The sequence below is a fragment of the Temnothorax americanus genome, unplaced genomic scaffold (genome assembly GCF_048541705.1).
Source record: "Temnothorax americanus isolate GAGA-0224 unplaced genomic scaffold, ASM4854170v1 Scaffold1, whole genome shotgun sequence".
Lineage (NCBI taxonomy): Eukaryota > Metazoa > Arthropoda > Insecta > Hymenoptera > Formicidae > Temnothorax > Temnothorax americanus.
Window position 1 is genome coordinate 8,740,602 of NW_027509230.1, and position 23,484 is coordinate 8,764,085.

Sequence of the window (23,484 nt, forward strand, 5' to 3'; positions counted from 1 at the left end):
CGGTAGGTGTTCAATAATTTATGCGCCGCAAGAACAGCTGTACTTTACACGATTACATAAAGGCAAACTATAAACGATTAAAATAATGCTGTTATTTCGTTATGCTTATCCAAGACAGAAGGTTTGACGCGAAGAAAACAACGTGACACGATCTTCCTTTTTTTGCATTTATTGGCCTAAGACTGACTTCTTTACATCCGAATCCGAGAGTCGGACTTATAAAATTATCTTCGATTATTCTATGCTTAGTCTATCCCGCCGAGACATATCGTTGACCTATCTAACGTAGTACCGCGCATCTCCACAGGAAAAATGCATGAATATACATTGCACAAGTGACGTAGATAAACGATAAACGACACATACAAAATCTTAATACAAATAGCTATTTTATATACGTACACAGTATTACGAACATATATAAATAAAATAGTATATATATATATATATTTTTTTTAAGACATTCAAGCGTACGTATGCTCTGTCGCTATGTATACAGTCATGTAATGTCGATTTCATGCAGTCTTTTTAACAATGTAGATCACAACGCATGAAATATCTAAAAACGAGGAAATATTTTTGATATTTGATTAAATGGACACGTTGTGTATAAAATCGAGATACGTTATACACTGAATAGTTTAAAAGTAATATTATCATAGTATTTTCGATTTCATTAAAAGACTGTTTAACTATTAATATACTTATTTATATATATCACAAATACTCGTTAAATAGAATTAAACTTTTGACTAATGGTAATTTAAGATATTTCTCTCCTTCGCACTCTGTCTCCCTTTCTCTCAAATTTAACAAATTTCTAAAAAATAATAAACTTAAACACTCTTAAATTCTTAAATTATAGCAAAATAAGCCAATTATTTTTCGCTTATTTCCTCAGCTAGGAAAACAGCTTACTTTTTGAAAAGTATCAATAAAGATCAGTGCTATCATTGCACTATTCTTCTTTCTAATATATTATTCTATCATTATTCTTCCTAATATATTCATTTATTTTTATTCCATAACATTCCGCACTTGTTGTCATACATTAGATAACAAAATTACATAATATCGATCACATAAACAGAGATGACATAAACAGAGCAAAAGATTCCTCGAACTTGGAAGGCATGCATAAATCATCACTGTGTTTTATCTCTGTACAAACATATCGTATCATCCAATTAAACTCTTGTCGAATCTCGCGGACACTCTGTTATTATATTATCATTCATATCGCTGACCTAAGGCTAATTAAACGAAACAATTTATTGGGAATAAATGCAGAATTGTATACACATTTTCTATAATTTTCAAGAAAATAAAGTGTGCTCGATTAAACGTATAAAAGTAGTGTGCGTTTCTTCTTTCTCATTAATTGTACGAACGCATAATGTACGAATAATAACATCCTGTCAATCTCAGGGATATCCATTTAATGACTGCATATTTCATTTAAATGCATATTATATATACATATTATCAGTATATTAGGCTTTATGATTCATGCAATTGAAGGAAGCGACGAAGAATTCTTTAATGAACCGTAAATAATATCGAAACAAACACGTTGAAAAAAGAAAGAAATTATTAATATATTTATATTTTTCTTTTTAAATATCACGACTTTTTATTTTTGCGTGATATGTGGTAGATGCATGCTAGATGCCATTACGTATATTAAACACATACGTATGCCACATTTGCAATATATTATATACATTGTACGTCGAAAGATGCACTTAACCAAACTTCATAGGCACTTACAAAAAGCACATAATATATAGTTCTTATAACAACTACTATGCGACATGGTTTATAAAAAAAGAAAGATCAGAATATAATAGTATGTTCCGTTCTTGTTCGGCTATTGCGATTAAAAGTAAATCATGTGAAAAAAATAGTATACAATTTTAAAAATAAAACTACATAGTGTTTAGATAATATTCATGTGCCGATATCGATAAAATTTTTTACATTAAAAAGATTGGCGAGAGTAATTCACTTACAAATATAATTGGAACATACTCAAGTTTATATAAATTGTACAATTTTAACTATTTCATACATCTTACTTTAATTGTTAATAAATAAAATCTGATTCTTTCTTAAATGCAGCTCACTTGAGAATTAAATGATACGCGAACAAAGTATATTTCAAAAAATGCACTTTCGAGCCATTTTAGAATATATTCCATAAAGTTCATAATTATGAATTTTAATATTCCTTTTTCTTTATATATATACCTATATATATGTGTGTGTGTGTGTGTGTGTGTGTGTATGTCTAGTAATATTGAATAAAAAAAAATACATAGACCTAACATAGTACAGAAAAGGAAAGTAAATAATACAGTTTGTCAGCTTTATAAGCAACACTGTACTAGATTGACTGTTTTTGCATATTATTCAAATGTTCCCTTAAATATGTCATGAAATCTATTAGACCAGTTGACAAAGATCTATCCACAACAGTTTTTGGTATCCAACCTTTGAAATCTGTATTCAGAATCCAGGTGAAACGACATTTATTAACTTCGTCAGGTAACTCCTCTGTTGCGAAACAGCTTATACCATTTTCACCCCTTAAAGAAAATATTAAAAATAATAATTAATAGCTTCTCCTCTCGTTCTCTTTATTTTCTTATACGTATTTCTCGTAAAGTATAATTCGTTTCTCACCTTGTCATGTTTGGGCGAATTTTAACTGACGCGGTATGAACCGATACACCAGCAGTGATATAATAATTGTCGCATTTCTTACGATGCCTTAAAATAACGAAATCTCGCGCCGTAATGAGCCCGCCGCCAAAAGGGCTTGTTGCTTGGTAAACAATATCCGTGTTTTCGTCAATAGTCTGTTAAAAATAAATTTTATTATCGATATAACAAAGTATTGGAGTAGGAAAAAAAGTGTAAAAACTAAGTTTTACTGACCTGTAATTTCATTGATTCTGTCACGAGCTTATTCCACGAAGTTTGTTCCTCAATATTATCAAACAATAAATTTATCACTATGCTGGCAGGTGCGTCGACGATACCCTTAAATTATGATTAAATCGTTTTAATTGTTTAAAAATAAGAATATTCCTTCATTACCAAAAAATTTTGCATCTCTTTAATTTATATATCTTAAATTTACGCTATATGCAGCTCACCGTGATCTTCAAGACCTTTCCGTCTATTTTCCATTCTGGTGGAAACTGCATGCAGGACATTTCATCGTCGTCATTTGTTATAATTATGTCTTTCCATTCTGTCGATGTTAACAAGTCGTGACAATCTTGTAACATTTTAGATGCCCTCGTTTTATATTCATCAACCTAAAAGAAAACCACATAAAAAAATTCTAATGTTTAATTAATATTTAAATTGGCGCAACACTATCATTTTTGGTTTAATATTTAAAGATTTAATAAATATTTCTATGTATTTTTCTATGTATTTGTATGTATTTCTATGTATTTTTTGGAAATATTATAGATATATTTATATTGTTTTATTTCAGCTATATTTAGAAATAAGCATTGTAATAACGCATTAGCATTGTAATTATAAATGTTGAATAAAAGTGAACACTTGATCTACCGACCTATTATTGCGATAAATAATACGGCTGATTTATTGCATTCGCAAAAATATAATTGATGAATATATTTCTTTGCTTACAACATAGTGCGCGTGCACTCGATAGTTTGAAATGCGTGCAGTACGAATGTATATACGAGACACTAGTTGATAATGAGTACACATCTCAGGGACACACAAATAATATTTACATTATTTACTGTCCTCAATCAAATAAAAAATTGTTTATTAGTTGAAGTAAATATCAAAATATTAATTTTCGCGTTTTATGATAAACTCGATAAAAACCTAATTTCATTAAAATAAGAATTATTATTTTTTAATTCGTTAACGCATTAACTTGTTAATTAATTTTAATATTTTTTCCTTCTTAACACACACATCACTTTTTTTAAATATAGCCGATAAACAATATTATCGATATTTAAATATGTTAATTACAAAATAAAGTAACAATTGATTCGTTATTTGAAAAATATATTAAGGATATATGTACAAGGACATATATACTAGGATAAGCCAGCAAGTGCAGGTATCCGTATAATATAGTATAATACGACCTTTGCACCACTGAATCATTTCTTTTTTTTTCTTTCTTTCAATTCATTATTGTGATCTTATAAAATTACATAATGCTTTTCTACTTTATAACATTCTATTAAAGAATACTGATAACATGATATTATATTTCTTACTTTTTTACTTTTAAAAACATTAAAAAGCAAAAAATATTCACGACTTACAATTTGATCATAGTATGCAGATAAGTTATAAATTGCATTTAACACTTATCTAAATCTATGAAATTAATAAACAATATATACATCCTATATACATTCTGTAAAACTAAAGATGTTACAGACTATTATTTCTAGAACTAAGCAAAACATGTAATTTTTGTGACCGTAACGGCACTTAGAAAAAAGTAAACATCATATGATGTTACTTTTGATACTAAACTGTTAATAGGAAACAAAAATTTCCTATTTTTAGTTTAAGAAATAATAGTCTGTAACATCTTTAATTTTATACCCTGTATAATATGTACAGTATTTATTATAAAATAATGTGTAATAAAATCGTAAAGTTGTAAAATCTCTCGTTGTAAAATCGTAAATATCTCTCTACTTAGTTCTATTATTATTTATGCAAATTTTATGTCCAATATTTAATTTTTTTACGTTCAATATTTTAACAAATGCATATATAATTAAGATAGAATAGCTTATTTATGTTCATAACGCATAAATATATCTTAATAAATATCTTAATAAGTTAACTCTATGCTTAAATAAATTTTTCTTTATAATTATGCTTTACAATTGTTACTCTCGAATTTACGCAGAAGATAAACCAACTCCTGATTTTACAATAATAATAATGACTAGATGAAATAACTTACTAGAAGTATTTTATTGTTTGCTAAGAATTCTATCAATTTTTCTTTTAAGCCCCAATTGGTCTCTACAGGCTTAGGTAAATATTTCAAGGCATCACCCAAAAAAAAGGGACGTATAATCATACGAATAAAATTAACAATTAAAAACATAACGTAAACCACAATTAATCAAATAAAATATATTTATAGATTAAAACTTAATGTGACACAATACACAAAAAAATGGTTAAACACAAGCCGCATATCTATCTTTACGCGAATAAGTTTTGTAACCAACTAAAGATAGCATGTTTCTTGAACATGTCTTTGCACTTTGCTACTCCCATAGTACTTCCTGCCACTTATGTCCCCCACCAATTTCAGTTATCGCTTATTGCTTAAAAAGATACTCTTCAAGGATTACTGTTGTAGACATAGAGAACTCGACATTGACTACATCTACCATATATGTGTATATATGACTTTGTATATATATATATATATATATATATATATATATATAATTAAAATTTCTAAGAATCATTGAATTATTAAATACTTGCTGATAAATATCGCGTTTAATTACAATAAATGTTAAACCATAACTAAAGTCGAAGTAGAAAGAGACACATATTCTTTTTTTTCCTATAATTTTTCTTACGAATTAATGATCGATTAAAACAAGAAAAAAAAACAATTTTACTAACCTTCTCGGGTGTAAGTATTGCTAGGAACCTAAATAAATCGCTGGATCTTGAGAGCTTCCTCGAGTCTCCTTGCTTCCTGGGGATGTCCTCATCATCAGAATGATTCGGAGACTCCACAGGTGTGAAAAATGTATTCATGTGATCGATATTTGCCATATGCTGCCGTGATTCAGTAACAATGCTTCGTAATAACGGAGCTCTTTCTGTATCTGGAAAACCTGTAAATTTCGTAAACTCGTCGATATTTCTTTATAATTTTTAAATTAATATGCAAAGATATTGAGATTAAATATCAAATTTACTCTCCATTTTGTATGCCAGTGCATACTATTAATGTTCTTGTGAAATATATATATTAGCTCGTACATAAATGTTCAGGTCTATATTGTTAGTTTTTATACCGTATCATTTATTGACTAATAGTTTAAAAATAAGAAAAAATTAGACTGTTGAGAGAGAGAAAGAGAGAGAGAGAGAGAGAGAGAGAGAGAGAGACCACTTACTTCGAATCCAATTTCTTGCTTGAGTTTCCTGAGGTATCACGCGAAAATCAAAGAACCAAGCCTCTGCCCATGATAATACAAAAGATGTCAAGATTAGCAGAACTTGGAATACTGGTTGGTTAGCTGATGTCCACTGAAAATACGATATATTAAATAAGCTAAATAAAAAAAAATTAATAATAAAGATAGTAAGTATTTCAATAACACTTACATCAAAAAGAAAAACTTTGGCAATTAAAAAGGCACATGTTGTGGCAGTTGATATCTGTAAAATACATTAATTTAAAATCATTTTTTAAATTACATATATATATTTTTTTTAATAAAATATGTAATTAAAAAAATATTTTACTCTTTTATTTGTTTTATTGTTTATACATTCGTTATAAGTAAATTTCCTTTTTCACGAAAAGCTTCAATTGACAAATATACTCACAGCTACAATAATCCAGTGATTGAGATACAGCAGCGCATAAAAGAGCAACAAGACCGTGAACCTGCAAATCGCTGCCATCTGAGAAGATGAAATCCGTAAAATCTCTGCTCCCAATGAATAATGAAAAATTATGACGAACTGAATATGTCACTGTCGTCATTCTGTTATTAAACTCATTAATAAGGAACGACATAATATACTTACCACAATATCAAACAAAGACGTCTTTATATGATAGTGTATCACCTGATCTATGAAAGCTGTATGTAAACTTTCGCCTGCAATCTGTAAAAATATAACAAAAAAGTAACCATAAATTTTAATTTAAAAAAAATATATATATGTTATGGTTAAAGCCCGAAACACGGTCAATCCTAAGATTGACGAACCAATTCTGCCGAACGGCCAAGCGTCTTGGTCAAAGTTTTGTAGTAATTTGTTGATGTGTGTATAAACAGTACACACATATCAACAAATTACTCAAATTACTTATCCCATAGGCGGAGCCCCTTCCCTTGCATAATAAAACTAATCAAACTCCAAGCCTGATATACCTAACTGCTTTAATCAAGACGTTTGGTTCCTCAGGATTGACAAGTCATTCCGCAGAATTGACCAGTCAATGCTAGAAATGCCCGCGTTTCGGGCTTTGACCATAACATATATATAAGATGGATCAACTGTCTATCTTACAATTAGCAATTTAATTTTCTTAGACTTTTTATAAAGATACATTATAAATGTAGTGTATTTTTATCTCTCTCATCAAGAAATAATACACAATAAATAAAAAATGAAAATATACAGCAAAAGATAATGCTTTGCTCATAAATACACACGCCAAAATAAAAAATCATATTTTCGACAAGTTTTCGGTCTACATTGATTTAACATTTAGATAATGTCTCGGGTTCTAGCATACCATTGTACAAATGAGCCACATGAGGAATGTAAGAAGAAGATCGAAGGTGACGAAAAGGCAGTAGAAACGTCTAACGCTCGACATTCTGCCGTTGTGTCTCGCTCCTAAGATCAGGTCCTCGGTGAGAACGATATCCGGCGTTCGCGTCATACTATGCTGTGTAACCGAACTTCTTTGAGAGTTGATCGAGCCACTTAGTATAGCTTCAGCGGCCATTCTAATTTGTCTCTCATCTTCTGCCATCCTTCCGATAACACTTTTGATGTCGTCGTCGTAACGTCGACCTGCAAGAAAATGACATATATAGCAAATATGCAAATTAATCTAGTAGAAACAGTAGCAATAATAGCACTATTTGCATCAGTTTTCTACACACTCTATGTTTTATATCTTCTCTGTTTCTTTTTCCAAAATCTATTTCATTTCAAACGCAGAAAGTGCAGTAGAGATGTAGTTAAGATGAATATATCTAATATAATTATTTATGTTTCTAAAATAAATATTGGAAGAATGATGCTAAGAATGGATTATCAAATAATGAAATAACATATGTGTATCAATCTAGCGTGAAATACACATATAAACGCATTATTACACATATATATAAATAGAAATGGCAATAATCAACCTAGACAGCATGCATGTCTGAAAGACGTCGTGAAGACATTTTTAAGACATCCTTTAGACATACGTGTCTAAAAGACATCTTAAAGATATCTTTATGGCGTCTTTAGACATGTGTGCTGTCTGGGAAAATATTTTCTTGTAGAAAATATTACTATACAATTATATAATATCTAAAATAATATTGCCAAATCAGTTATTTTAATATTAAAAGCAATAGCTTTTCTTATGACAAATATACCAGAGATCATTGCAATAATATTCTTAGGAAACGAACAAACAAAAGTGTTTCTTGTTGTCATTGCAACTATCAATCAATGCAATTTCTAAATCAACAACTTGCATAAGAATATCTGCGAAAATATGATAAGAACTTACGTAGTTACTGTAAGTTTTATTGCAATTTCTACACGTGCGGAAATAACATAAATATAGCAATTAACGATTTTGTTCTTTGAACATAATATTTTGTCTAAAGAACTTTCTTTTTGTAAGGGCTTCCCAATTCTATCTCGTTTCTAAACAAATCTGTAATTCCAATCATGAAAGAATGTTGAATGAATCCCGGCATCCTGCAGATATATTTATCCATTGTTCCACTGTTTAGTCTATAAACTTTTTCTAATCTTTGTATTAAAATATATATCACCATGAAATCCTTATCACAATGATGCGAGATTGATTTTCAGACGATACAATTTATTAAAATAACATAATCGTTTTGTAAACGTTTAACTACGTACACGACGATATAATTAGTGATGTATTATACTGCCTGAATGATAACGATATGAGTGATATGACAGCCAATGAAATGCGATGTCTGATCTTTAGCCTTATAATATATGTATACGTATATTGTTACACATACGATGTGCTTCCATAAACAATTTTACGGATTAAAAATATCTGATAGCATATCGCATAGATTAAAACGAATGCATCATTATCAAGTGCATATCATTTCTTTCCTTGATATTAAAACGCAGGATATAAATAGAGAATATTAATTATGAATTTTTTATTAAGCCCATTTCTCTCGAACATTAACTATAATACTTGAGAATCAGATCGAGGATATAATTCGGAATCTAGAATACAATTTTATTTATAATCTTAAGTGTCGTGTAAAACAAAGATATATTTGAAGAATAGGAATATAAAAGTATATAAAATGTATCTTGAATTGCATACATCAAAATACACAACGTATAAAATTATAAATAGAATTCTATCCTGAAATCTGACACAAATTACAGATTTATCTCAAGTGTGATCTGCAGATCTTCGTTAAGATTAATTTATGAATCTTAATTTGGTCTAAATCTCGTCGGATTATTTTCGAAAACGTTTATCTTCATTGCGCCGCGATATTATTCACCATCACCATGCATTTTTCTGCATCTCAATCAACGGACGAAAATCTTTAAGGGAATAAAAAAAAATTAGGTAAATTCGCCCTCTTATCTGATTTTTTTTATTTATACATTTATACGGTAAAAAGGCGAATAAGCCACATAAATCTCGTGCAGAAATTGTTGGGGGGGAAAAAAAAAAAAATATGCCGTTATACTTACAACAATCATAATAAATCACGTAAATATAGCTCTGTTGAATTTGTTTTGACACAGAAATCCTGCGAGGGGAGATTTAGGAGGAATATTCCATTCGGCGCGGACTCCGGTCACGGAGGTTATATTAATTCGAGGTCCTAACCTCAAAATCAGCGGATGTTTACTTCAGTCGCCGTGACGCGGACGGACAATTCGAAAAATCGTCGCGGAAGCAAACTTTGCGCGTTCTTGCCGTGACCCGAGGGACGTTCGCGTCGCGAACAAAGGCACCCGTCGCGCCGTGCTCCGATCGTTTCCGCTCGCAATTTTTTTTCTTCCTCTCATTCATCCTTAATCCTTACCGTTCCGCGGCCGGGAGATCTCATAGATACGGCCAGACAGTCGGGTTGCGTATCGACAAAACGATGTCACACACGTGCATCGCGTCGCATGCCTCCGCGCGATAAAAAGAGGAGACCATTCGGTTGCGCCCAGTGTTGAATCGCCGTTATCACCGAATATAAACACGAGAGCGCAATGACGTTTTCAGTCAGGCCTGAAGTTGGGCATTCCGGAGTCGCCGTGCTGTCAAACGTGTCCACCGTCCACCTTCACGCGACGCACGTATACATACACTTGTGCGTTTGCTCTGGTTGCTCCTCGTGGCTGAACTTGTTGCACTCTTTTCACCTTTCTTCTTTTTCTCTCCACCGCGTCTGATCGCGCACCGTCTCCGTTCGTTTCAGGTGCAGAAAGTACAAAACGGTGAAACCGCGAAGAGCAGACCTGGGTCATGAATGAAAAATAACTAGAAGTGTAATCTGTGTACATACAGGATTTTCACACAAATGTTGGAATATTAAAAAGTATTTTGTTATAAAAAGATATATAATAAATATTATTGTAAAAGTTATTAGGAGACTATATTTTACGAAGAAGTAGATTTATTGGCACATGCATCTTTCGAGATCTTTGAAAGATTATCGAAGTTATCAGAAGAGCATATTCCAATAAGAGGTAGCTAAAGTTGGCGCGTAGACTTCTTTCGAAATCTTTGAAAAATCGTCCAAAGTTATCGCCGTTATCACCGTCGGAGAATATACTCGGATAAAAAGTAGCTAAAATTGGAGTACACTTTTTTTAAAATACTTGAAAAATTATTAAAGTTATATAATACATATATCAAAAATAATATGTGAAAAAACTTTTATCATAAAATACATTCCAAGTTTATTCAATTCAGTAAACAAATACATTGACATGTATAAAAAGTTTCCTGGCTTATATTTATATGAGCTAAAATATTCTAAATGTACATAAAGAACTAACAATCTAGTTTTTTTTCAGACTAGCTCATAAGTGTCAATATTTGGAATTTTTAATCTTAATTTAGTACACCAACTTATAGTAATAATAATAATAATATGTAATACACTAAAAAAATCTTAAATACATGTTATATATATAAAATTGAATATTGACAGATTTAGTCTTGAGACATGGAATTATGATACTCCAACAAAATTTTCTTTTTTCAAATTAAATAGCTTGCTTATAGTGTTCTTTCCATTCCAAAGTTTCGTTAATACCCGAACATAATTATTGGATAACGGCATTTCAATCGCGCGTCTATACGCGTCTACTCCCATTAATTGTAAGTATTATACATGTAATATTTAATGTAAATTTTTATATTACAGACGTCTACAAACGTTTGTTCATTAGAAATTATTAGTGTGAGATTGATTTTACACGGTTATTAAGTTTCATATTTATCACAAAAATACTACTTGAATGTCCTGATTCGTTGGAAAGCGTTCAATTCAATCGAGAAGTGTAATAGTACGTAATGAGTCTTCGGGAAAAGTCTCCATTTCCGCGATGGTGCCGAAGTTGAAGGGGACCGCTATTCCACCGTCGAGAACTAAACCTGCATCGAAGCATTGCGATTGCACAGTGGCCTTCCTACAGAAACCACGAGTGTGCACGTCTTTCGGAACGGGTATTGCATTGGTAACTATCATATCTCTTATGGAATAACACAGTTTGCAATCCTCTGTAAAGAAATGTATACTCTTTAAATATAACGTCATATCTTCTCTTGTGTTATTCAGATAACACACTTACTGACCTGCGTCAAATCGCAAGCTGCTATTGAACGCCGAACAGATCACATCAATTTCGTCATTGGTAAATTGCCGTTTGGTATCCACGAGGCTCAATATTTCCCGCACGGTTCGATGGTTTAGACTGTGTATAGATTTGTACCAAGACGTTGACCCTGTCCCGGTGCTCACGCACAAACCGGAACCCTTTACTTTGTGATACTCTTGGTCCTCATCGAACTTTATAAGTAAGGAACTCGTCCGTGCCGATAACGTTTCGCCCATGAAAACCTAACGACAAATACCAGGCCTGAGATATGCGTAAAAAAGTAAGTCGAATCACTCGACTTTCTAACACATGCGTGTGCATCGAGGAACATGAATAAACTCACTTCGTTGAGCGCCAACCAAGGTAGACGTCTTTCTTTTGGTAACTCTATGTTGGTAATGCTATACTTGCTTTCGAACTTCTCGTTTGTATAAAACCTACAAGTAATAAATACATGATAATTAAAGCTTGTATTGCAGTAAAGAGTGCAGAAACGATAGATATAAATTCCAAAGATAAGCTGTCGCTGAGAAAGTCTGTAATCTAATAAATATAAATCCTTGATAATTTAATTATGACATTAATATAACGTGCCTGTCACTGCCAACAATGCGTCCTTTCTCATGCATGTGAAAGGGAGGCTGCCATATTTCTTCTCCCTTTAAAGTTATCCGTATTCGTCTTCGCATGAGGGTATTGTAGTGGCCTGCTCTTAGCATTTCGAAAATCTCTGGTATGGCATTCGTGTACTTCGCCGACAACAGGAGGTAGCCTTCCGACTTCTCAGGATACGAATTAATGCCCATTATCGGTTTTTTATTATCGAATATTAAATTCGAGGCTAAGAGAAACGTTCCATCACCGCCAATCGGCAGTACTAAATCCGCCCATGTAAAAAGCGATTGGTCTAAACTTGTCCTAAAAAATACGATATATTTTTACTTTGCGATAAATATTTAACAACTAATATTTCAACTTTGAAATAAACAGATTGGAGTAGTTTTTCAAATTTACACAAATATGAATTTTTTTTCAACATTATCACGACTTTAAGAAAGTAAATGAGTTTTTGCTAATTTTTTCGAATTTTATATAAATATATTTTTTTATTAAAAAGATTTGAGAGCTTACCTATCTATTATCCTATACTCCACGTTCATCTTTCGCAAGATCTGGATGATTTGATCTTCCACAGCCTTGGTGGCCAAGTGGCTGGCGAGCATGGTATCATAATCCGAACCTCTTTCGATTAGTTTCACCTTCAGCTGGGTCTCGTTGAGCCCGGGTTCCCGTAACCTTTCGAAATGATACCGGGACAATTTTGCCACGATAAGTACCTTCTTAGGCACAAAACTGGATTCATTTCGAATGAAAAAGCGCAGACTTCTGTGTACATTGGTAGAAGGAGACTGTAAAAGCTGCAGCGTTCCTAAAAAACAAATCATAAATATTAGCTTCTGTATAATTACAGTTAATACTTGCCTTTGAATGCACGAGATAATCAGATATCAATTATCAATCTGATCTATATAATTTGACAGATACAGAGGCTATTCTTAAAATGTATTTTTATCAATTTTAAACGATTACAATTTAATTAACTATATTAATTAATAAAACTTTAAAAGTTTGAAACGAAATAAATATTTATATGGAGCTCGTCTCATAGTTTTTCTTTGAAATCATTAATATGCTATGAATAAAGTGGAGTTAAACGCTTAATAAAAACATTACATGTATCGTTTAACTTACACAATAATTAAATTAAATTAATTTAATAAAATTCGCCGTGTTCCTGTCTTATTTTTCAAATATTAATAATAAGAACATAAAAGACGCATTTTTTTCAAGATAAAGCTGCAATTTGTCTTCAGCATACATTAATATATGTGAGAGAAATATTCCCTGATAAAATACGACGTGATAAAATGTTTCCTCAATTGCCTTTGACCTGATCCTATCGTTCAGAGATATGAGATATAGTTGCCTAATCGCATCGCACGACAAAAAGCAATTATGAGCTGTCATTAAAACGTCATAAGAATTGTTCTCCTTCCCCTCGTGCCATGAAAAATGACACTTATAAACAATTGTTCCTCTTCGGAAAGGTTATACCTACACTTCAATGTTATCGCGCGGTATACCCATCGTGACTATCATCATGAGTATGCAATAAATCATCGTGTTGCGCGAAATGAAAACGATGACATTAGGCCGCCTACTTTCTCACACTTTCCGCGCTCGAAACGGGATCGGTATAATATATTCAAATTTTGCTGCCAGTAGTAAAAAGAAGGAAAAAAACAAGACAGTTAGGTAAGAAGCGCATTGGGCTTCGGTAGGAAAATTCCGTTTCGAGATGGTATCAAGATCCGTATTCGAGACGATTCTCGATTCCTCCTTCAGTAAGCGTGGCACTGATTAATTGTTATCGGTTCTCTCAACATAGGTACGTGTGATCGCGGCGAGCAGTGCGGAATACGATAAAATGAAATTGCGGAGCGGACGAGGACGGTGAGAGGAGCCGCTCGGGGGTGAACACGCTCGGTCACCGAATCGTTATACTCACTGGCATTCCTACAAAGGTAGTTGAAAACCGTCATCGCATGATGATCGGGACGTTCACGTGGGCAATACCGAACAACTGTCGCGAGCGACGTGCGGGACGAGCCGCTCCGCGGGACGATTGATCGACGGGCGCGTAACCGATCCCCTCTCGCCGGCACGAGCCATGCGGCGATCGAGTATACCATGCCTCGTTACTTGCGCGCACCTGTGACCTGTGCCCGTACCCACGTGACTCACCGCCGCGAACAGAGCTGAGCATTTGTGATTTTATCCCTATTCCCTCAAACCTCAAAGCCCTCAAGTCCTCATTACCCGTTGCCGTTGCACGATCCACACCACACGATCCACTGAAGAGTCTGAAGTTAGTTTTGTTGCAACGACCGGCATCGCGCATGCGCCACGGCGGCGAATTCGAATCTCGCACGTGTCTCGAATATCAACAAGAAAAATCATATATATATAGCGACCACTGATAAATTAAATAATATATTAATACTGTTGTATGATGTAATATTAATTACTAATTAATATATATTGTACTGCTACACATGTAATATTAATTGTTAATAATATCAGTGCCTTCTACGCCTTTGCGTAATTGCTAGTAATTCGTTAACAATCAAGTAAATCTATAAGAACGAAATAAATATCAAGACGGAAGAAGTTTAGTATTATTCTTGGAAAACGTCAATCTCTCTCCTCAACATGATTTTAATTTAAGAATGACTAAAATATCTAAAAATATGAATTAAGGATGTTTAATAAGATTTTCACCAGCATCAAGGTAAAATCGATACAGACATCCGGTAAAATTATTTTTTTGTGGGGAAAAGGTGTCTCAGTCTGTTGTATATACACCTTGTATACCTTGATTTCCAGATGCCAGGAGGTCTTAACTGCTCATCGAGAATTTTATTGTGGTTGCCAAAAGAAAAAAGTCGCACTATATAGATACACGCTTCGCTTACACTTTATTAATTCATTTGCAATACATTAATTAAGTCTGTTTAAATAGCATCGAGGCTACCTAACGTATGCCTTCGTGTATACGATAGACAAACAATCACCTAACTTAATCTCTCTCTCTCTCTCTCTCTCTCTCTCTCTCTCTCTCTCTCTCTCTCTCTCTCTCTCTCTCTCTCTCTCTCTCTCTCTCTCTTTCATTTTCATTCGCACACACATGCACTCTCATTTATCTTTCTCTCTTTTTCTTTCATTCTCGTGCTCGTTCACTTGCTCTTCTCCTAAACACTGCCTTCGTTTCTCTTTATCTTCCGCTCCTTAGTTAATCGATATCAATTATTATTACTATTACCATTGTCTCTCATTTTTATATACTATATATATATATATATATATATATATATATATATATTCATTTATTTATACTATATATATATATATATCGTAAGATCGACGTTTACAAACTAAAATTCGTATAAAAAGCGTCGTTATTCATACTAACAATGTAACTGTACTATTTAAATAATAATTAAATTTTAAAAAATTATTTGTTTCTGTTGTGTCGGTTTTGTCGTCTGAATGTATGAGATGTCTAAACGTATCGGCTACTGTATGACGGTGCGAGGCGCGGTGCTCCAAAACGGCACGGCCGGTGCCTCCCGAAGAACAATCGGTAAGATCGACAAAATGCCCCACAAATCTGCGCTTTACAATAAACTTAAACATATGAACTGATTGCAGTCTCGTGCCGTCGTATATTGCGAGAGCTATAGCGGTTGTTCTCTTTTCTTTTCTTTTTTACATAAACTAAAAATAGACATGGTGTCGAGAAACGGAGACAAACAGAAAAAAAAAGAAACAATGAAATTTCTCTTACGACTTTCACAAATTAATACAATTGAGTGTGAATGCTGTATCTCAACCGACAGATTAATAATTAAATTCGTAGGTTCTTAAAATCATATATAAGATCTGTTAGATTCTTTTTTTAATTCTCATCAGCAAATCTTCACGGGTGAAACTAGCGAGCTATTTCTCGACACTCGACACAATGGGACGCCACAAAATTTATAATTATCGCGCAATCTCGTCAGCGATCTTACCGGATGTTCGTTCCTAAATTACGACGCTCCCGTTTTTCAATTTCGCACCCCGAACGATATTATTTACTTTTTACTTCGTCGTCGCCCCTCCGCAGGCATTTATACTCTAGCTAATACTTTTACACGCTACAAATGTTTTTTTTTCCTTTTTCTTTAAACCGTAATCATTTAGCACGTCACACTACGGCTGAACTCCCCTTTCCCTCGGGTTCCTCTCGCTATTTACCAACTATTTCGCTATTACGAGCAATAATGTACATCAATTACATACAAAACAAGATACAAGTGTTAATGTGCTCTCGTCACATTGTCGACACCGTCTTGCGTAAGATGATCGCACTCACAAAGGTATCACGTTTATTATTAATCGGAGAAATTCTCGTCGCCGTCTGGCAATCTATCGTGCGCAGCGCGATGTGCTTCCTTCGCGTTTATTCTACGGCGATGCTGCGACGACGACACTTTTGGTTCGAAAAGATCTTTCGACGATCGAACCGAGCGTCGATTGTCGTCCTTGGGGAAACTCCGCGCTGATGGCAGAGAACCGACGTGAGTCTCCGCGTCGTCGAGCTCGACGGACGCAGACAGAATTGCGATATAATTCTTATATTATAATAATAATACTACGCACGGTGTAATTACGAAAACCTAGCTTTTCCAATGACAATAAAAACGTAATCGTATTCGTTACTCCCGGAAAAGAATTCGTCCTCTCAAAGGCGCTCGCTGTGCAATGCATTATTCTTACTGCATTCGAATAATCTTCACGCTGATCGCATTTTCGGATCAGCCTGACAGACAATGGTGATGTCGTCCCTGAATAATTTTGTTGTGCATATGTTGCGTTGATTCGGAACTTTTATGACTCGATGAACGAAAGATAGGAAACTAAATGGACGCGGATAATGAACATTTCCGCGCGCACAATCCGTTAATAAAATCTAAATAATAAATATTTTGGATTGATGAGCTTAAAGCAATGCGAATCTCTCTAACGGCAGTGGAAGAGTTTAGATTTGCACAATCGCAACGTATACTAGTCGAAACGACGTTGTGTTGCATAAAATCAAGCAGACGGAGTATTCTAGAAAGACTTGACATTTTTTTTCTACGAGCAGAGTTCTCAAAGTATCGTTCATACATAGGGTACGCAAGACCCGATACATGGTTAATTAATTAATGGGGAATTGACTAAGTTATAATAACCGTCTGAATTTCTTCGCTTTTAACAAAGTAATTAAAGTTATGATAAATCCTACACTTATTAATTTGCCAGATTTTAAATATCCGCGAATCAATACAACAGTCACAGTAAAGACGTATATAGTCTCGTCTCGGAATACTGATGTGTGAAAATACGAATATTTTCTATCTCTTCGTTATGTCACGAATAATATATATACGTTCTGCGTACATCATGCGTCATACAACTCACAAGTTAACGAAATCCAAAATTAAATGCAAAAAACATAAGAAACCAAAAATGGTTCTGCGAAACGGTGTTAAGATCTTTTCTTCAATTTGTAATACGACGGTCCGCACATGGCCGGAATAAATCCTACTCTCAAATTATAAAAAAAAAAAACTTTATTCTTTCTCGTCGGACGCAAGTTGCCTGATCTCTTCGCTTGTGCTGAGAACGAATCAAGTTTCTTTTTGTAATTTGCGAACAAAAGTTATTCTGATTAGCCATACTATTATATTACAAATTCAAACATTAACTTCGCTCATCAATTTGTCTATTCTACTTCTACGGCGAAATAATACCCTTATGGTGCTCATCCGTGGGCAAATGTACGTTTGAATGTATGCATGTTGTGACATGTGTACAATATATGTGTGTGTATATAGATTCTGTATACATATACACTATATATTCATATTCATAATTATATATATACATATATAACTTCTCTCTTTTTTTCACATTTATTACTTTGCAAAATATTTCTTTCGCCGACGATGCGTCGGCATTAAGCCCGTATAATACAATCGCAAATTACACTTTTTTTGTCGCTTAGGCAAACGTTCACTTGTTTATCGGTAAGTACAATGACCATTCGCATTGCTCCGTCCCGATCGATCGGGGATCGAAATGATGCGCGCGTACTCGTATCTGATTAATCACGTCGAGGAGGTGCTTGTTACCGCAGACCAAGATCTCGACCTAAGTGCGAAGCTTCTCGCACCTTTATCAATATTCGTTAAACCGAAGCCGAGTGTCCGATCGGCTGAGAACGTCTCGCTATAATACTTTACAATGAGTAGGTTTGACGAAAACCGCGTCATAAGTGCTAACAAGGAAATAAAGTACGAGACATTCGTGTCACAGTATATACCCGAGTTCTAGAGCGTCTTATGAAACGCGAGAAAAAACGCACTCGCGTACGTGATGAACAGCGAGAATGGATGATACGCAAGATAGGCGAGAGCGTGCCCGCGTTCGCAACGATTACTATTACAATAGAAAATTCGATCGGCCGCTAGAACGAGGCCGATTAATGCTCGGAAGTGAAGTGGTAGAGGGATGGATCAGAGTCCCTTTCGACGACTGTCGGTCTAGTCGCGGTCAGTGACGCGGCGCGTATCCTAATAGTAGAAGTGAGCGAAGCTGTTGCAGGTGTTGCGCGAACGTACCGAGCCTCAGCTATGCGTTTGCGGATGCGGAGGTGGCGCGCCGGTGATCTCGGTCCAGCGCATTTCGAAGAAACTGCGCATCCCGTGGCCGGCCTTGCCCACAGGACTGTCGTCCTCGTTGAATACCTCGCAGTTGATGAACATCTGCCTGACATCGGCGCAAAACTCATCGCGAGACTTGTACCTGCATCGAGAAGCACTCGTTGTGAAAAACTTCAGCCTTTCAATGCCGACCAAGGTTGACGACCGGTCAACAGATTGTTTTATATATTTTTATTTTATTTTTGCGAGATCAGTCTGTGTGTGTGTATATATTAAATTTATTAGGCCTGTCTTAAAGACCAAGAGATTTTGAGAGGAAAGGCAGCTAAAGATAGTACGTTCGCTTAACTAATCGCTGGCGCGTATTGGACAACTTACGCGGAGTCCTGCAATTTCTTCTTAATCGTACTGAGATCCATGGGGGTTTTTATGATTTTCTTGTAGGTCGGGAACTGTTTGGTGTTCACCGGCAGGAGGAACGGCCAGGCCTCGTCCTGCTGCTCCAACTGTTCGAGGAGTATCTTACAAGGTGCCAGCTCTCGTTGTTGCTTCTTCGTGAGCGTCCGATTGTTACCCTCCTTCCGTGGTGAGGCGGTAGGAGTCGGCGGTTCCGACGAACTGACATCCTCTACGTGCGTGTTCGATGCCGTTGATGGCGTTGGACTGCGGCGCAAAACAACAGAGAAATTATTTGCACGATTAGCTTCCGTTCTGCAGGAGGTTTCCCGTCTTAAAAGCCTCTGGACGAATGCGCAAGGACGAATTGCATAAGATTCGATCGTGTGTCCGGCTGAGACGGGTACGCTGCTCCCGATGAATTATTTGCGTTCTCTCTGACTCTCTGTCTCTCGTTCGCTCTTTATTACTTTTTCCGTTTCTATTTTTCGCCCTCTTGCGCTCTCTCGTTTATATTTTTCCGACTCGTCATATACGATCTGAAGGCGGATCTACTGTTACGATGAATATTTCTGAGAAAATACCTATCCCACAGTCGGCGATCGCAAATACACTAGGCAAACAACGATGTATCATGAATGTACAGGGTGTCCCGGCGGAGAAACTTGAGACGAGACACCGAAGGAACGGAAACCACTCGGAAAAATCTATCAGTGACAACCGCCTTCAAAGAATGAAAAATGGGATCTCTAGCCTCTCATTAGAACACCCTGCATAAAAGGAAAAGTTCCTCGAGACGACAAAAATTCTCGGCGGTATTGCGACACGGGCCGAGGATCAAGCAGGTAATCGCATGTGAGTACAGTGTATACAGATAGTTTTCGTATACAGTTAGATTCGTTTTGAGATTACTTTATTCAATCGGGAATAATACTTGTCCGCCATTTGCGGCTGCGATGAATATTATCAAATCATTCATTATAGCTGTTTTCTAATATACTTCGCATGAAACGTCATTAAGCCAGCAACTTGACAATGTTTGTTTGTTTTTAACGTAATCACCTAGCTGGTGGATGATCAGAACTTTCACTTTCTCTGGTGCCTCCCCCTTTGGTATGACTCCTTCGACTACTATTTCTCTTCTTTGGTTGTTTACTGTGGCAATTAGAGCAATACCATTTTCCTCGTGGCATCTGTAAGTAGAGAGTGTTGCATACAATAAAATCTAGGCTTCGAAACAACACACTTAACTTTGTTAAAAAATAATATCTTCAACAGAGATACATTTCGGCAATTACTTACTTTTGGCATAACAGGATTATGGCAGTCAGTGTGATAAGCCCTAGGACAGAGTTCGCATAGGACCAGGTTTTTACCCGCTCTCTTTCCACACACTAAACAATTGCGTTCACCTGTTGCTTTGTTCATACATTCGTGACAATACCTGAAAGTAATAGGGAAAGTTTGAAACTCTTTGAAAAACTTAAAATAAAATTAGACAAGAGTGCGATACACAAGAGCGTTACTCACCAGTCACCATCAGGAATGTTTTCCATTTTTGGACGGAAACAGTAAGTATGGTAGCCACGGTCACAGCCATCACAGAGCAGCAGCTTATCTTCGTTGTCTCCACTGTGACAAAACTGGCAATTCTGAAACCAAAACGAATGAATTTCTCATTTAAGAGAGAATGGAAGAATTAATCTTTCAAGTGGCTAAAATAGCATGAAGATTGTAGCACTGTTTGTTAGTCGAGCATTTTTTAAAACTTTTAAAAGCAACAACAAAGCTCTATGTAGACAATTCGTGTGTATCCAATTAATAAAGCACAAAAACACGATAAAAAATTACGCACTAAGTTAAATAAGATCTATGTATAATAAATTAATTCAAAATAGTTTAGTATAGCAAATAAATATTCACAAAATAATAAGTTACAGGAATATATTTTTGAGTTTTGTTTCTCAAATACTACAGACTAAGGTATGGTTTATGCATACAAATTATAAATAAATATATCTAAAATCCGTGCAATAATACAAATGTGAGCTACAGTAAATCAATCACGATAGTAACAAGAACAGCAATGGGATTTTCCCGAATGCATAAAATGTGAAAAAGCGAACTAGAGCTATATGCGAACGTAAAAATTAAAAAACAAAGATATTAAATAATTAAAAAAAATGAACAAATAGTAAGCGGCAGTTTTGCATGCAACCGTTACGTTAGACTCTGACCACCATTGAGTGTACATTCTTAACGCACATTTTTCCTAACGCGATTTTTGTTATGATTTATTATATGTTACAGACATTATGTATCCCAATATTCAATAATTCATGAATATAATTCATCAATGGACGCACGTTTAATTTATGTAAATGCATATAAATTAAGATAAATGAAACAAGTATCCAGGTATCGCGCCAACAGAGCGAAATCCAACGGATGTATGCAAATTTCATTGCCAGTTCTTCGCACGCGTGATATATATTAGAATTTTTGAATGAGAACTGGAAGCGAACATATATTGTAAGAATATTGTCGCGTGAGAAACATATCGTTCAGGCTCCGGTCATCGGATCGAGTAGACACCTGTCGATATCCATTCGAGGCGACGTACTCTCTGTGAGCCATTCAACGGAAAGGACAAAGGTATCGGGTGCGGGGGTAGTAAAGAACGTTTCGGTTAGTAAGTTAGTGCGAATACCCACAGAGGTCTGAGAAGTAGTCAATAGCTGTTTGTACTGATTGGTAGCTTTGAGTGAGACGCAGCGGTTTCGTAGCTTGGCGCAGACCGAGTTTCTAGCTGTTGTTAGACTCACAGCCTTCATGATGCTCTTGTCCCAAGCGATGCTGGCCTCGAGCATGTAGAGCGCCATAGCGAGTTGCGCCGACGTGTGCGCTCGTGCCGTCGCCTCCCGCCAAGTGTTCAGACCCCGCGGCGTTGTTTCCTCTGGCGGTGCAGGCGCCTGGTTATTCTGCTCGGAATTATTCGAGTTTGCGTTAGCGGCCGCCGCCTGTTCCGCCTTGAGGGCTGCTAAGTTGGGATCTCCCGTGCTACAAAATTAAAATATAATTAAATTATACAACTTTCGCTCAACAAATTTAATTTATATGTTAATTGAGTGCTTCAACAGTGACAATAGAAGACACTCCAATTAATCAAATTTTATTTAAGATTTATTTTATTTTTTTTGTCAATAATCCTTTTTATTTAATTTTCCTGCAAAATATATAATCATAATTTTTCCTTTTACCACCAAATGTTGAAGAAATCATGTGAGCCATAGTTATCGTATACCATAAAGATGAAATAACTGACTGAAAAAGAAACTCATCTTACCAAACGCCTAAAGGTGGTTTCAAGTATCTCCTTTCAATAGCTGCCTCCAAAGAAAGTAGCCTTTGCCGCGCTTGCTCGACCGCGCTAATCTTCTCCATTTCATTCAACTTCTCAATTTCTTCGGCTTCCTCAGTTCCCGCTCGCGGCGGTAGTTTCCAGCCTTTGACTTGCATGCTAGCGTTAGCCACTTTATCTTCAAGCGCTTCCACTTGCTCCAAGAGTTGAGCATCTACTCGCAGAGCAACTTGCTCGCTCCAGTTACTCGGATTATCAGGTTTCGGAATTGGCGTGTTGGGATCGTCTGGTTCTCCTTGAAGTTCCGTGGCGGCGATGTTGCCAGGATCAACATTAATTTTACCAGTTACGGCTAAAAAGGATTCCATCGTTGCCCACGTTGTGCGCTTCAACTCTTTCTCGCGGACGCCGCGAGAATGTAGATGCTCGAGAAGCTCTTGGAACGTGTCCACATCTGTTATCCTCCACCAACCGTATCTCAGATCTGTATATAAGGTCACATGATTAGAAATTTGGAAAACACAGTCATCCGTATTGATTTTAATA

The 23,484-nt window shown here is 35.3% G+C and overlaps 3 protein-coding genes across 20 annotated transcripts in view; all 3 read right to left on the bottom strand.

Annotated features, from left to right (window-relative positions):
• Window positions 1–153: 153 nt before the first annotated feature.
• On the bottom strand, window positions 154–10,339 carry Start1 (Steroidogenic acute regulatory protein-like). 3 transcript variants are annotated; one of them, XM_077406399.1, is made up of 11 exons: window positions 10,077–10,339; window positions 7,538–7,821; window positions 6,820–6,900; window positions 6,616–6,693; window positions 6,391–6,444; window positions 6,180–6,312; window positions 5,677–5,885; window positions 3,162–3,326; window positions 2,941–3,045; window positions 2,686–2,861; window positions 154–2,588 (listed from the first exon to the last, which is right to left on the bottom strand). In XM_077406399.1, the coding sequence occupies exons 2-11, from the start codon at window positions 7,778–7,780 to the stop codon at window positions 2,387–2,389; spliced, it is 1,446 nt and encodes a 481-aa protein (XP_077262525.1). In that variant the 5' UTR covers window positions 7,781–7,821; window positions 10,077–10,339; the 3' UTR covers window positions 154–2,386. The 3 variants fall into 3 exon arrangements, with proteins under 3 accessions (XP_077262525.1, XP_077262515.1, XP_077262521.1); XM_077406389.1 differs by having other exon boundaries at window positions 5,677–5,894; window positions 10,077–10,338; XM_077406395.1 differs by lacking the exon at window positions 10,077–10,339 and adding an exon at window positions 9,739–10,056 and having other exon boundaries at window positions 5,677–5,894.
• A 580-nt stretch (window positions 10,340–10,919) lies between these two features.
• On the bottom strand, window positions 10,920–14,756 carry LOC143897597 (NAD kinase 2, mitochondrial). Its single transcript, XM_077406409.1, has 6 exons — window positions 14,438–14,756; window positions 13,000–13,297; window positions 12,463–12,786; window positions 12,212–12,305; window positions 11,846–12,110; window positions 10,920–11,770 (listed from the first exon to the last, which is right to left on the bottom strand). Exons 1-6 carry the CDS (start codon window positions 14,619–14,621, stop codon window positions 11,538–11,540), a joined length of 1,398 nt encoding a protein of 465 aa, XP_077262535.1. The 5' UTR covers window positions 14,622–14,756; the 3' UTR covers window positions 10,920–11,537.
• Window positions 14,757–15,382: 626 nt separating this feature from the next.
• LOC143897516 (bromodomain adjacent to zinc finger domain protein 2B) overlaps window positions 15,383–23,484 on the bottom strand; it is a 162,447-nt gene continuing 154,345 nt past the window's right edge. For 15 of the 16 annotated variants that reach the window (XM_077406251.1, XM_077406297.1, XM_077406278.1 and 12 more), the window contains 7 exons: window positions 22,924–23,422; window positions 22,292–22,637; window positions 21,108–21,229; window positions 20,880–21,021; window positions 20,640–20,770; window positions 19,560–19,844; window positions 15,383–19,323 (listed from right to left, as the gene is read on the bottom strand). In XM_077406251.1, the coding sequence (XP_077262377.1) occupies window positions 19,146–19,323; window positions 19,560–19,844; window positions 20,640–20,770; window positions 20,880–21,021; window positions 21,108–21,229; window positions 22,292–22,637; window positions 22,924–23,422 (1,703 nt within the window). In that variant the 3' untranslated portion in view covers window positions 15,383–19,145. The remainder of the gene's footprint in view (window positions 19,324–19,559; window positions 19,845–20,639; window positions 20,771–20,879; window positions 21,022–21,107; window positions 21,230–22,291; window positions 22,638–22,923; window positions 23,423–23,484) is intronic. The other variant, XM_077406346.1, reaches the window with a different exon arrangement.

Coding starts and splice junctions, on each gene's coding strand:
- LOC143897597 (XM_077406409.1), bottom strand. CDS start 14,621: ATGGTATACTCGATCGCCGCATGGCTCGTGCCGGCGAGAGGGGATCGG. Junction 12,787..12,999: donor GAGTATAGGATAATAGATAG/GTAAGCTCTCAA, acceptor CGTATTTTTTAG/GACAAGTTTAGACCAATCGC. Junction 11,771..11,845: donor CAGCTTGCGATTTGACGCAG/GTCAGTAAGTGT, acceptor ATTTCTTTACAG/AGGATTGCAAACTGTGTTAT.
- Start1 (XM_077406389.1), bottom strand. CDS start 7,780: ATGGCAGAAGATGAGAGACAAATTAGAATGGCCGCTGAAGCTATACTA. Junction 6,313..6,390: donor CCAAAGTTTTTCTTTTTGAT/GTAAGTGTTATT, acceptor TCGTATTTTCAG/TGGACATCAGCTAACCAACC. Junction 5,895..6,179: donor AGCAAGAAATTGGATTCGAA/GTAAGTGGTCTC, acceptor CGAAATTTACAG/GTTTTCCAGATACAGAAAGA.